Genomic DNA, 13686 nt, shown 5'->3' with positions numbered 1-13686 from the left:
TGGGGTTCTTGGGGGGGGGTGGCAGCAGTGGGACTGATCTGGGCCAGTGGAAGGGGTATTTACACTAAAGTGGAGCCTATGGTTTATGAGCTGATCAGAGAGAATCCTACCCTGGAATGGCATAACTTTGAGCCACATAATAAGCACTTAAAACTAGTTTCAGGTATTAATGTGTGGACAACCCAGAAGTTAAGAGCTCCAGGAGCTGCCCAAAATTACTGTGTAACAAGGCCCTAATCTAATGTCACTAGATACATTACAATGAACTGCAGTGTAAATATCAGTTATAAATTTGGCAAGGACAGCTACTGAAACCCTCTTTCTTCAACGGTAGTTCAGGTAATAAGAAAACATAACCTAGAATAATGTTCAGTGCAGTGTGGTTCAGTGTAAGGCTAAATATTAACCTCTCAAATTAAACTGTATTCTGAAATGAGAATTCTTATTACAATAATAAAGCAATTTTGAGAAGCTTTGAGAATTTTATTCCACACCCCTGAGCCACTGCCATTTCTTCCCACTCTTTTTTAGGCTTACCAAGACCCTTATCCCTTGTTTCACAGGGGCGAAGGTGATGCAAGAAAAACATATTCATGTTAATTAGCAAATTACTTGTAGGGTCTTGCCATATACTCCTAAAAAGTTGGGAAATAGCTTCAGACTTCAGGGCACAACCGCAGGCTCCTGAATGTTGATCCTAACAAATTAAGCAAATGAACAGAACTTCTCCCTTCCTCAGATACAAAATTTTCTCAGTACAGCAGCGAAGGCAGAACATGTCAACGATGATTGAATGCCAGTGCCAAGAGTCTCCTGGCCTTTAACTTTGTATGGTAATACCATCTTCATACTTTAATCTTATAAAATATGTAACTCCATATCTTATTGCTTAATGTAGGGAGGTTAAAGAATATTACTCAATAGGGTGTGTGTTATAATATTGAAATTTATGTACAAACACAACAGATTTAAGTAACTAGGCAATAAAATTCTTGACATTCAACTTAAAAAGGAGTAGAGTCTACATCAGAGCACTACATTGCTCTAAAAGAGCTGCAGTATAGAGGATTATCACAGCATGTGCCAGGAATATAGTATGCTTACTGATGTTGTTCAATGCCTTTTCATGTTAATAAGCAAACATGTTATTTTTGGAATAACCCAGTTTGTCCAGACTGGGCTGACAAGCAAACTGAATCATAGGAGGTGGCCCACACATCAGAATGATGGAATCATTGCCAGGTGGAGGAAGATGTGCTTTAATCATGTCCGCAGTGATGAAACCAGAGCTGTATTTCCAATCTGAAAGACAAAAGCAACAAGGGATGCTATTAGTATCTTACAAAGATTTGGATATAAATTCATACCAAGAGTCCCATCTGCATCTTCAGCAATGCTACCCTTCACATGTTGCTGTTTGTGGGCTGTATGCACTACCACCACTGCAAGCAGGTACTTGCACACAAGGATAGGACCACACCACTCTGAATAAATCCAAGCAGTGCACTTGGCTCCCAGTGTTTTAAGAGGGAGGTAAATCTAACAATTCACATTCTCATCTCTGGTGCTTGCAACTGCAGCCTACCAGGACCTAACTACTGGAAGCACCACTTGCCTGTTGTGCCCATGACAGCTTGTCTAATTGAACTGCTTAGTACCTGCCAACGTAATATGATTCTGCTGAAGAAATGAGGAAAGAAGGAGAAAACACAAAGCAGCAGAACTATAGATTTTGCTGGGAAGTCCAAGGAATTAACTTTGCAGCAAAGGTTTACAGAACAACTTCTCATTTTAAGATGAGTTTCAAGATAGTAATATATTTTAGAAGGGCTCTGATAGCAAAAGAATGGGTACAGTACAAATGATGTATACAAGAAGGCCTTGTATACAGAGAGGAGGACAAAAATAACTTTTTTCATGTATCAGCAACCTACCTTGAGGAGGCCTGTCCAGTGTGTACCACAGTTTAAATTGAGTGGGGTGCTTCTTAGCAACCTCCTCTAGCTCTGTTCTTAATAGTATGTCTTTTTCTGTCTAGAAAATGGAGAGAGAGAGAGAGAATTATTTTCCTCCAGACTATCTCAGTGCACTGAGTAATACAGACTAACAGAGCTAACTTTGTTTTCAGCAGTAATGGATCACAGGTAGTTCAAAGTTACACAGTTCTCACCTCCTCTACCTTTCAGTCTTCCTCATTTATAAGCATTAAAGTAGCCAGACTAAACAAGCAGGTTTTTTTCCTCTTAAATATATGGTAGTTTATAACATTTCTTTGCTATAAATTCTGATTTAAGAGTGAAATTAATAGGCTTAACACCAAGCTACATGATGCCTTTAAAGGAGTGTTAAAGTGTTGATTTAAAAAGACATACCAAAAATTCAGTCTTGTGTTCAGAATTACTGTTAGCCCTTTTGGCCCTGTCTTGGTCTCTTAGCGCTGGTGTTTTTGCAAATTATGAAGTGGAAGTGAGCAGGCATACCAGTTTGAGGTAAGAATTTCACATAAAACCTTCCTTTCAGGAGTGAGAAATTTCTGATAGTTTTTCACAATAAGGTTCAGGATAATATTTTATGTAAGAGTAAGAGGAACCCAACTTGAATCTAAGAGAACTAATGCAATTAATCATGATCTCTCTTGTAATTCCCTCTACAAACCACTTTTAAACAAAACGTATCAAAATATTCATCAGATGCTTGTCTTGCCATAGACATGTGGTAAATATATACAGAAGTGAAGAGAGACTATCCTGAAGAGCATTCACTGAATCTATGTAGAAAAGGAATTTTCTGGGTTAAATACCATAACAGTTTGAGCAGTTCAAAGTCCTGCAGGAGGAGCAGGGAGCACAGAATTTGGCAAACAAAAGCTACAGTATATTTACCTAATTAGCAAAAAGTAGGTAACATTTTGTGTCATCCTTGGGGTCCTTTGTGATGTGACGAATTAGCTGCAACATCGGTGTAATTCCTATTCATAATAAGAGTCACAAATGAGCTTTTCCTTTAAGCCCATCCACAGACTGCAGTGCAGAACCAGGCAACTTCACTGAGAGTTTTGTCTGCATGAGGCCCAGGATCAAGACCCCACATCTCAGTTTATGACCCAGATCAGCTCTGAAGTTCCATAATTTCACTCCAAAAGTGACAAAGTAATATTTCACACCCAGGGATGTCCATTTTCAACATTAAATCATTTAACCCTCACAGCACTCTCATAAAAAGAGAAGGAAATATTGCACATAGGGTAAAGGTTTAAGTGATTTGCCCAAGGTCATGTACTCAATCAGTTTAAGAGCTAAAATTAGAATGTGTGTAAATTACTGGCTCCCAAGCCACAGTGAAGACCCTATTTTTGTCTTGCTGTGGTAGATAGCAATTAATACTGTGTCAGGATGATAGGTCCTGATTGCAGAATCAGGACCAATTAGCTACTGACGAATAGTGGTAAAGATTATCTGGGCCCTAAAGATCTTCAGCACTGAAGAACAGAAACCATTGGATATTCAAGGTGTAATATGTTCACTTCAAGCAAATAACCACTGAAATAGTAAATCCCTGTATCAGTGCAAGCACTGTTAGGCAGTAGCTTAAATTGGTAATAAAAACAATAATTCCATGGTCATAAAATGTGTGCGTAACATTCATTACAATCCTCTGACAACCTGTAAGCTCTTTAGCAAAGTGCCCATCCTCAGCACAATGACATGGGGTATTTGTACACATGACTGGGGTTTGGTCCCCTAAACTGAAATGGTTGGTTTTTAATTGCGATAATTAAAGAACCACCGTTTCAATTTAGGGGCTTCTGTCACTATTACAGTGAGGGCCCTGATCCATTTTTTTCCCTTCTGTGGAACCTGCCCATGTCTCCCGTGGCCAGGGGGCAAGCTACTGGCAGGCCAAGCGGCCCCTGAGCCCCAGGAGGTCCTTCCCTCTGGGGTGGTATTGCCCCTGGTGCTGCCCCAAGCTCAGAAGCAACACCCAGCCCAAACCAACTCTTCCCTGAGCCTGAGCTGGGGCAGCGTCTGGCCTGCTAGCAGCCCGCCCAAACAGCCACGGAGGGAAGGACCAGGGCCCACCACATCTCAGGAGCTGCTTGGCCTGACAGCAGCTTGCCCCCTGGCCATAGGAAACACAGGCAGACTCTGGGGGGAAAAAAAGATCGGGCTCCTCCCCACTTCTGCCTTCAGCCCACTTCTCCTGTGGCAGGAGGGGCAAGCTGTCAAAAAGCCACTATGTTACAAATACCTACCCTGCAAACTAAACTACATGCAGACTTGGTTTAGTCTGCAATGTTGCAAACTCATTTAAATTGTAAAAAAAAAAAACCTGCACATGTACAGCATGACACACACAAACTGCAGAAATGGGCAATCTTTGTCACATGTACAAGCAACCAATAGTTTCACCTGTTCCCCCAGCTATCATCCCAAGATGCTTTGCAAACTTTATCTGTGCTTCAGACTTCTTGTCAGGCTTGATAGCAAATTTACCTGGAAGAAACATGCAACATTTGTAAGTAAATGAATTGATGAGTTGCTATGCAGTTGCTATGCAAGGACAATTATTGCTGCCTACAGCTTAATTCACTGTGTCAGGTCTTCTGGTCCAGCCAAGCAGTGCTCAGAACAGAAAACAGATGGAAATGGCAGAAGTTGCTTTATTGTACCTTGGTAGCCTCTATGGACTTGTTCACCCTCCTGGATAATTCCGAGCAGGATCAGGACTAACCAAATTGTAGTCAGCTACATATGACCCTGAAACACTATCTGGCAGCTGTGAATTGATGAAGTACTATGGCCCCACACTGAAGGACCTGAGGGTGGTGGGTGGCACTGTCTCTGCCAGGGGAATTCTCAAGAGGTTGGTAAATCACCTTTACTCTATGAAAGCACAGCTGAGGATCTCACCTTTTAGTAGCGCTATTCAACAGATCTGCAATAAAGCAGTCAAATGTACTAGTGCCGTGCACACTTAGGTAAGACCCTTTTTATTACTGTATTTGTAATTCTTTCAGCTCTCGCTACAAGAATCCAATTAAGCCCTTGGCAGTCATAGCCAGGAAACTCTGACCTCTAACATCCAGGCATGAAAACAACCAGCTAACTTCTGTTGTACACCAGAGGATGCCACTGCTTTACTCAAATTTGAAAATTAGATGCCATTTGCAAAGCAATTAGTCTCCACAAACTAAGCCAACCAGATAGTTCCACACAAAGCATTTTTCACATGCACACTCTGATAAATCATTTAACAGATTTGTAACAAATAATTAGCTTCCCATGCTGTTGTCTGTAGTACTGCCGTTGTCTATTGCAACTGAAACACAATAGAAAAGTGTGTGGATCTGGGTGTTACATGGGTCACTGAGTTCCTCTAAAAGATAATGGACTCATCTGTATATTATTCATAATAAGGGCCTGATCCTGAAAAGTACAAAGCATCAGCGCTACTTGTATAAATCTGAGGTGCATGAAGCAAATTGCCTTTCTCCTTTGCAGCCACCTCAAGTGAGAGTTGTTTGTATCAGCAGGTTGTTTCCGCCCACCCAGAATAAGCCACATGCAAGAGCCTTAACCAAGTCAAGCCTGTTTTAAAACTAAGGCGCAACTGGTTCCCAGCCAGGGAGTTTATTTAACTGCAGTAATGAGTTTCCCAAAAGGGCACTGCATAAGAAGGCTTCCAGTCTGAAACAGGCCAGGACCATCTGGTACAATGATCAGAGCAGTAACGTATAAAGAAGTGAATTACCAACACCTGACATGAAGGCAGGGTGAACAAGCAAAGACTGCACCACTCTTGCCCCTCTGCTATGGCCAACTAGGGCAGGCTTCAGTCAAAAAACACAGGAATTCTTTCTTGGTGAGAGAAACCTGGGTTTCTTCCTGCCATTTAATTTTTTTTAAAAAGCCATGTCCTAAACTTAAGCCCTCAAGCTTTAAACTGCCCTTGAAAATAACTACATTCCCACCTTCCATTTAAACATCAATGTACCTGGCCCCTTATACACAAGAAATCCATTTGGCCTTCTGAAGTCAATAGTATCTCCAATGTTCATGCTGTTTAAGTATTGGGACATCTTTCCACCTTCAGGGAACTTGGGATTCACATTCTTGTAGTAGACTTGAAAAAAAAAACGAGTGGCTATTTGTTTCATGACCAGTTAGGTCCCAGGTAGCAGTGGTATTTTTTTTTTTTAAACAGCCTTTTGCTTGCCTGCAGTTACACTAAGCATCTGAAATAGGATCCAGAAAATCCCTTGCTTTCAAATATGTTTGTCCACTGTAACCAGAAGCCACTGCAGTTCTACAAGCAAAATGCTAATGCTGGTATTTCACCACCACCCATGCATGCAGCCCCACTGAAGAAAATGTAGGCATGGATTGCACAGTACAATATTTAACCTTCAAACTAGGGTGATTCTATGGCAAACTTCCTCCAGGTGGGGTTGGTTGGTTTAAAGCGTATTCAGCAGCCCTGGAAGGTACTCCGTACTAATAACTATGCTGTTTGACATTATCAGTTTAAATTTTCACAGACTTTTTCTTCCCAGGCAAACACTGGCTTGTACAGTAAACAAACTGGCCCAAATCCATCTCCCTCTTCAGGCAGTTAAGTAGCACTTATGCAGAATTGTGGCCACCCACAGTTTTCATATCCTCCCCACCCTGCAACTTAACTTGTCCTTCTAAGCATGCTCCAAAGGAATCAACTCCAGTCACTTACTCTCTGCTGTGATCCAATTCCAATTTTTCTCAATCAGGGTGCTGCTGCACCCTGGGGTCCCTTAAGATTCTTTCACGGGTGCTGTGGAGTGCCACAGTGTTAGAACTGTTAGATGTGCACACTTGATTCACAAGATGAACCCAGAGTTGTTAAACAGGACTCCATATATTAAATACCTTCTCATTTGTTGTGGCCTTTCTGAGTTCTTTGCAACAGAAAAATTGCCCTATCATTTTTCTGTAGTCAAAAAAATGAGTGAAAAAATGTGGTATTTTCCAAGGGATGCCTTGAGTTTAATGAGGGGTGCCTTAAGTCTAAAAAGGTTGAGAAACACTGTCCTAGTCCATCTAGGAAGACATATAATCCTGTGAAATCCCCAAAAGTTAATCACAGAAAAAACAGGACTGAGAGGAGGAGGAGGAGGACTTGCCCATCGTTGAGCCCCATCGTTTAGTGGTTACGGCATTTATCCAAGCAATTAAATATCTAAGTTATAGCCTCCTCTGTCCCCCACAGCCAACAATGCCTATTACTCAGCAAATGTATTCCCACCTCTCCTGTAGAAGCTGGCCTGGAGGGCAATCAAAGGAGGAAAATGAATGGGACATGAAAAGAAGAAGCTAAAGGGAATGTGGCTTGGGGACTCAGTAAAACAGTTTCTGTCCTGGAAATGAAAGGGCCCTGGGTGTTGGCCTCTGCTCCTCCTTCTCTTTAAGCATTTTATCCAGGGACTATTCCATGCAAAATACAGAAGCAACATTGAGCCAAAGAAACAAAGAATAAATGTGGCCAGAGGCCAAATGCATGCTTAGGAGGACAAGCTGTGCTGCACAGTGGGGAGTAGGAACTAAAACTCATGTAAGTAGACATAAATGCCATTTACACAGGTGCTACTTACCTGCTTGCCAAGGGAGCTGTATTTGAGACAACCAGTTAAATGGCTTGAACAGAAACTAAAATTTACCTTTATAATTAAATCAACATAACCTTTTATTTCATCACTGGAAACTGGTGTATAGGCCCGGATCACCAAACTACCATTGATTTTGGCAGAAAGATAAACATGTTGGCCTAGAAAGAAAGAAAGTTACAGTACTGTCATCTCATTTTCAGCTTTAAGGGTTTGTACTTTCCAGGCTTGAGAGAAAAATAAAAAAAGGAGGGAAAGGTTGGGAAAATAAAATGTGTGAACTTAGCCCAATATAACGTGTTCTGACGCAAAACACAACGTTAAAAAATAGCCTGATAGTATTATTAATTTATCCCATAATCGAGTCATCTAACAGAAACATTCTTCATTACATTTCTGCAACTTTTAATCCAGTACATGTTGCTGTAAAAATGTCTGTTCTTTAGATAGATAATCCTGTATTATGACATAAAAATGGAATGCTATCCACATACAGAATATACATGGTAACTACAATGCTATGAATTTGTCTGCAATTATGAAATAAATTGTGAAACTAAAAAATAAACCTTACTACTTTTGCATATTAGACATTACCTGAACTCTGTCCACTAAACCACGTTAGAGTATTATAATCTTTTGTGTATTATGAGGAGCATGGCTTTTCCTCACATCATGCTAATAAATATAATACCAACACACAATACCATGGACAAAAAAATAATTACATTCACATAATTCCAGATCTCTACTGAAGAAAAAATATAGATAATAGCTACAATTTTTACGAGACAATACTTTTGTTCTGCTGCAGCTAGGCAGCCAGTATGCAGAGGGACTAAAATTTTACCAACCAACTCTTCCTAGAGCAACATCACCACAATTCCTGTTTCTCAGATATACCACAATTCCTGTGGTACAGTGGCTGTACTAGCTTCTGCAGTCTCTGTTCTGCAGACTGCTCACATGCATCCTGCTTTTGAAAGACATACTGGGTTATATATGAAGTGAGACCCTTTCCAAACGCATGTTTTTTACAAACATATTAGGTATCTATCAGCAAAATAGAAGTATATGTGATTAAGCTTATTGCTGCTCTAGCCTGATGTCTGGTGGGTTTCCAGCATCTCTTCCTTTTCCTGTATGTCAGTGATGACAAATGATTCTTGTAGCCTAGTGTTAGGTATATACATGTGAGAAACAAACTATTATGTCACAGACTAATATTAAAGCATCTCAAGGGGATACTGCAACTGGACATTTGGGAAGCAGGAAGTCGCAAGTTAAATATTAACAAAAGAACTGGTTGATTATTCACATCATCTTTGCCTATGTAGGGTTTTACTGAAGCTTTCACATGCCTTAAAAGAGAAAACAGGTATTTTACTAGTCTCACAAACCAAGGCAGAAAACCTCAGTTTTAGGAACCCATAGTGGCAATGTAAGTATTCTGCAGCTGGACTACAGAATCAGGGCTTCTGGGCACATAAAAGCAGTACTGCTAGAGAAACCCGTATTCAAGTGACACTTTCAAAAAGTAGAGTCACACAAAGCAGCAACCATGTGACCTATTAAAGAAGTCAATTTCAATACTCGGTGAAAGTGTTTCAGGAGTAAGAAACAGTGAAGGAGAAAAGATCAAACAAGAGTAGAGCTGGGGTATAGAAAGGCAGTGGGGGCTGCTTCATGTAGTCATTTCACCTTTGTTTTCCTTCATGGACAAATATTTTTCATACTATCCACTGGAAGACAAGAGGATCTGTATAAAAGTGGAGGACAGCTGTTGCCATTGATTTAATTGTTTCATAGCATCTGACAAAGTAGACTGTCACCTACAAAAGCTACTGCCTCTCTGAACAAGTTAGTCTCTAAGGTGCCAGCCTGCCCTGCCGTCTGCCATTGATTGGCAATGCTCCTGAAACCAACAAGCTCAGCCTGGGAAAAAACGGATACAGGTAACTTGCAGAACAAGAGAGCTCGTGCCATGTGCAGCTTGAAACAGCCAGGACTAAGCAATTTGGAGAAGAGCCAGATTGGAAAGAGTGCTGTTCAGGACAAGAGGGGCGTTGGCCCCTGAGCAGGCTATCCTCAATTCAAGGTTCACAGTTCAGTGGCATCAGCAAAATACTGTTGGCAGACCCTAATTTTCTGAAAGCTTTATGATAGAGAGGAAAAAAAAAAGAGTTGGCAGATATCTGCTGAATGCCTGAAGAACAACAATAACATCTCTCTAAAGTGTAGTATTCTTCCTGTCTCCCCAAATCCATTGTTCACAGGCTATAAGGGTGAAAGCCTGCAACCTCTTTCTCATCTAACCAAGTCTACTATGGAGTCAAAGGTGTGACACTAGCTGGTGCAGGGAAACCTGATCTAGCAGTCATGAAGTCAGCTTGGGTGCTTTAAGCAACAGAATCATGGCAACACAGCTGCCTATGTATTTACAGGTTTTGCTGCCCGCACTCAAGCAGCTACACGTGATCAGAACCCATGGTAGCAAGTTGATAGCTAGCTTAGACACATCTACACTAGCTGCAATCAGATCTTTGACTACAGTACAGAATCCTCTAGAACAGTGCTTCTCAACCTGTGGGTCACAAGCCAAAAATGGGTTGCAATACATGAAAGGGTTGTGAACAAACTTTAAAAATGAATTCTTCTTTAAAGAGAAAAATGTGGGAAACTGTGGCTTTCCCCTTACAGAGTCAGAGTTCCAGCCTGCAAGGCGTTGCTTGGTGCCCCCCCCATACCCTACATCCCGCCCCACACACTGGGGGGGCTGAGGTATGGGGGCAGGGAGCAGCAGGTCAGGAGTGTGGGGCATTGGGTCAGGACCGGCCATCTATGTTTACAAACGGATCCTGGTACAAAAAAGGTTGAGAACCACTGCTGTAAAATTCAAAAGCAACTACCATATTTATTTGAATATAAGACGACCCTGAATATAAGATGAGCCCTCCAATACTAAGATTCTATATATGGAAAATGTATATATTTACGATCATTTTCCAGGTGAAGAATCTAATTATCAGGAAGATGGTTTGAATATACTCCCCTCTCACTGCTGCAGCAGGGAAAATAGTTGCTGGGGGGGAGGAGTCAGTTGGCCTCCATGCCCTCTGCTTCCCCACCCCACTTCTCCCCTCTGTAGCCTTCCTGCCCCCACTTACTGTCAGACCCTGCTCAGGCTCTGTTCCTTCCCTGAAGACGTGACAGTAAGAGGGGTAAAGGGACAGAGGGGAGGTCAGAAGCTGCAGAGGACAAGCAGAAGGGGACAGGTGACTGCTGTCGGTCCAACTCTGGCCCCAACTCGGAACCACAGCAGTTGCCTGCCCCCACTTCCCAATTTGAAATACAAGCAACCAAAAACACTGACTTTAAAATAAACGTACACACAGTAATTTCCACTGGTCCTCTGCATTTGGTAACTTGCTTATATGCAATTTACTATGGGTACTTACAGACTTAACTCATCCAGAATTGATACATTTTAACATGTTGCAAACTGCTGCAAATTTTAGCCAGCTGCTCCATAAACACCCTGTTGAGCAACACTTTTGTAATACGAACTATACATTATATTAATCCAGAGCCAAAAGGCGCGATCCAGTGCGGCTGGGAAGAGCAGGGCTATGCGGAGAAGGTGGTTGCCCACCGCTGCCTTGGTGATGCGCCCCCTGTGTGTGCTGCTGCTTGCAGTGTGGAGCTCGCAGCCTCTCCGTGTGGTCTCGCTCTTCCCAGCTGCACCTGCTGGGCGGCAGGGGCACCCAGGGCAGGGAAGCAGGGCAGAGCAAGGAGCGGCGAGCAGCCACCATTCCCTGCCACTCTCCCGGGTGCCTCTGCAGCCTGGCAGGCACAGTCTGGCATGGCTGGGCTGGTTCTTTGAGGGGCACAGCCCTGCTTTGGAGCCCTGCAGCCCTGGGCACAGGAGGCGCTTCACTGTGGCACTGTGGAGCGGGCTGTGGCAAGAAGATCCCCATGCGGCTCCTCCGTTCCCTGCAGCACCAAGTTGCAGGGGAGGGAAGCTGGACAACAGCTGTTCCCTACAGGGAGTTCCCTGCGGTGCTGTTCTCTCAGGCGCTGCAGGGAGCGGAGGAGCCGCATGGGGATCTCTCACCGCTGCTTACCCTGCACTGCTCTGGTGAAATGCCTCCTGCATCCGGGGCTACAGCAAGGGCAGCGGTGCAGGGCTGCTGCCTTCAAAGCAGCAACAGGCACAGGGGGTGCATCACCAGGGCAGGGGGCAGCTCACAGCACCCTCCCGCTCATCGTTTATCATAGTGGGACCCAGGTTTTTGGGACCAATGGTTGGTGGGATGTAAGGTGTAAAAGGTTGAGAACTACTGATATACTTCACTTGGCTGGGCCCCAGCAGAGTCAATAGTATTTCAAGATATGATAACGCCACAGCCCAGCACTGCTCAGTGTTTGTGTGTGTACTCCAGATCCCCCCCAACAAAGGATTCATCTGCTAATAAGCACCTCCCCACCCCCACTTGTGACTGGAAGTAGGTGTTCTTGACACAAGTCCTGAAACCCTCCAAAAATTTACATGCAGACGGAATGCAGGGCTGCTTGGTCCATCTCTACCCCCATGCTGATTGGGGGTGGGGGGGAATCATTTCTTATATTTGAATAATTATAGGACCTCTTGTTAGGAAAATAAAAAATAGCTGAAAGCCTGTCAAATAGCATTTATCTGTGTCAAATAGTCACCCTCACTTTGTTATTTCAGCAGCATCAAGTCAGTAGTCTGACTCCAACCTATATTACACAAGGTAGCATGAGTGAAATACATATAAGGGTACAATAGATCAGAGCCGGTTAGAAGGCCTGTTGTCATAATATGGCAGGATGAAATGTTCAATCCCTTGTTTTCCTGAAAAGCAAATTCACTCCTTGCTCCTTTTTTAAGAGCTCTGTTAAAATCCCAAATTTACAAATAAAAATAAAGTGTTTCAGTATTTACCTATAGGTAACCCCAATACGTGATATGGCGATGGAAGTCGAAACCGGAAACGCCTGGTATCATGGCTGATCTCCTAGCGATAAACAGAGAGACAAAGACCTGAGTATTATAACAATTCATAGAGCAGTGCAGCATTGCTTTGGCTTTGGAAAACAGCACAATAAGCTTCAGTAGTGAATCTACTCTCCATTTACATACAAGCCAACTTTGAGACATGAAGCACAACTGGTCTAACAGCAATCTGCCTGATCAAGACTTTCAAACCTAGTTATAAAGAACTTGATACTACAGACTCCACTAACCCACAGTGAAAATGGGAAGTGAATTTTGCCTAAGTAAAAAAAGGCTACACGAATGAACCAAACCTCTTTAGCCCCTCTATCATCATTGTGTACTGGACACATTTCCTGATGTATGGTAGGATTTCCAGCAAGGCAGGATATGTAAAGGCACAGCCTTCCTCAAGATAAATTTGCAACTCCAGTTTCTCACATATATAAAATTAAAGGTTAGGATATGTATAGCCAAATAAACTAACCCAACCATTTGTAAAAGCTAGCTGAATATTAATGTAGGCATAATATTTTAGGAACCAAATTAATATAGTAGGCTGCTTGCAGAAGTGGAAACTCCTCCCCCCCCCCCCAAAAAAAAATGGTGCTTTACTTTGAACTTGGTACATCCCCGCACCGAGCCTAGCACATGCCCGGAAGAGGCATCGTATTAGCTGCACCCGGCTTTCCCAATGTCTGTATAGATCAGGCGCTTTAGTGGGCTTTTTTGGCACTTTTATCTAATAGCTGATTGGATCAGCTACTAAAGTGCCAAAAAGCACCACTGAAGCATCTGATCTATACAGACACTTCAGAGCTCAGTCGAAGTAATATGCTGCTGCTTCTGGTAAAACAGTTTTTTTGGTTTTTTTCCCCCACATCTGTCAGCACCTGTAATGCTGGGAAAAAAGATCAGCTTTACCCCACAAATGTATTATAAACATTTGGAAAATAGAGGATTCTACGCTAAGTGATGCAACTTTAGAAACATGCATAGAGAATAAAAAGGTTACCTGGCCTCCTCAGGCCCT

The 13686-nt window shown here is 42.6% G+C and overlaps 2 protein-coding genes across 3 annotated transcripts in view; both read right to left on the bottom strand.

Moving 5' to 3' along the window:
- Window positions 1-1094: 1094 nt before the first annotated feature.
- Window positions 1095-13686, bottom strand: part of LOC102383556 (NADH-cytochrome b5 reductase 2) — an 18936-nt gene continuing 6344 nt past the window's right edge. The window contains 7 exon segments of the mRNA XM_025209283.1: window positions 1095-1302; window positions 1935-2034; window positions 2883-2968; window positions 4410-4493; window positions 5995-6123; window positions 7681-7797; window positions 12603-12675. Of these exon segments, the coding sequence (XP_025065068.1) occupies window positions 1130-1302; window positions 1935-2034; window positions 2883-2968; window positions 4410-4493; window positions 5995-6123; window positions 7681-7797; window positions 12603-12675 (762 nt within the window). The 3' untranslated portion in view covers window positions 1095-1129.
- The window catches only part of OVCH2 (ovochymase 2), a 64495-nt gene continuing 52080 nt past the window's right edge, over window positions 1272-13686 (bottom strand). Inside the window, exons 21-23 of one of the 2 annotated variants that reach the window (XR_003095081.1) lie at window positions 12603-12675; window positions 1935-2034; window positions 1279-1302 (exon numbers count right to left, since the gene is read on the bottom strand). The gene's annotated coding sequence lies outside the window, so the exon portion shown is untranslated. Of the gene's footprint in view, window positions 1303-1934; window positions 2035-12602; window positions 12676-13686 lie in introns of both variants that reach the window. The other variant, XR_003095082.1, reaches the window with a different exon arrangement.

The sequence above is a fragment of the Alligator sinensis genome, unplaced genomic scaffold, assembly GCF_000455745.1.
Source record: "Alligator sinensis unplaced genomic scaffold, ASM45574v1 scaffold1072_2, whole genome shotgun sequence".
Lineage (NCBI taxonomy): Eukaryota > Metazoa > Chordata > Crocodylia > Alligatoridae > Alligator > Alligator sinensis.
The sequence above is the reverse complement of the archived record's forward strand: the minus strand, read 5'-3'. Positions and strand labels throughout refer to the sequence as shown.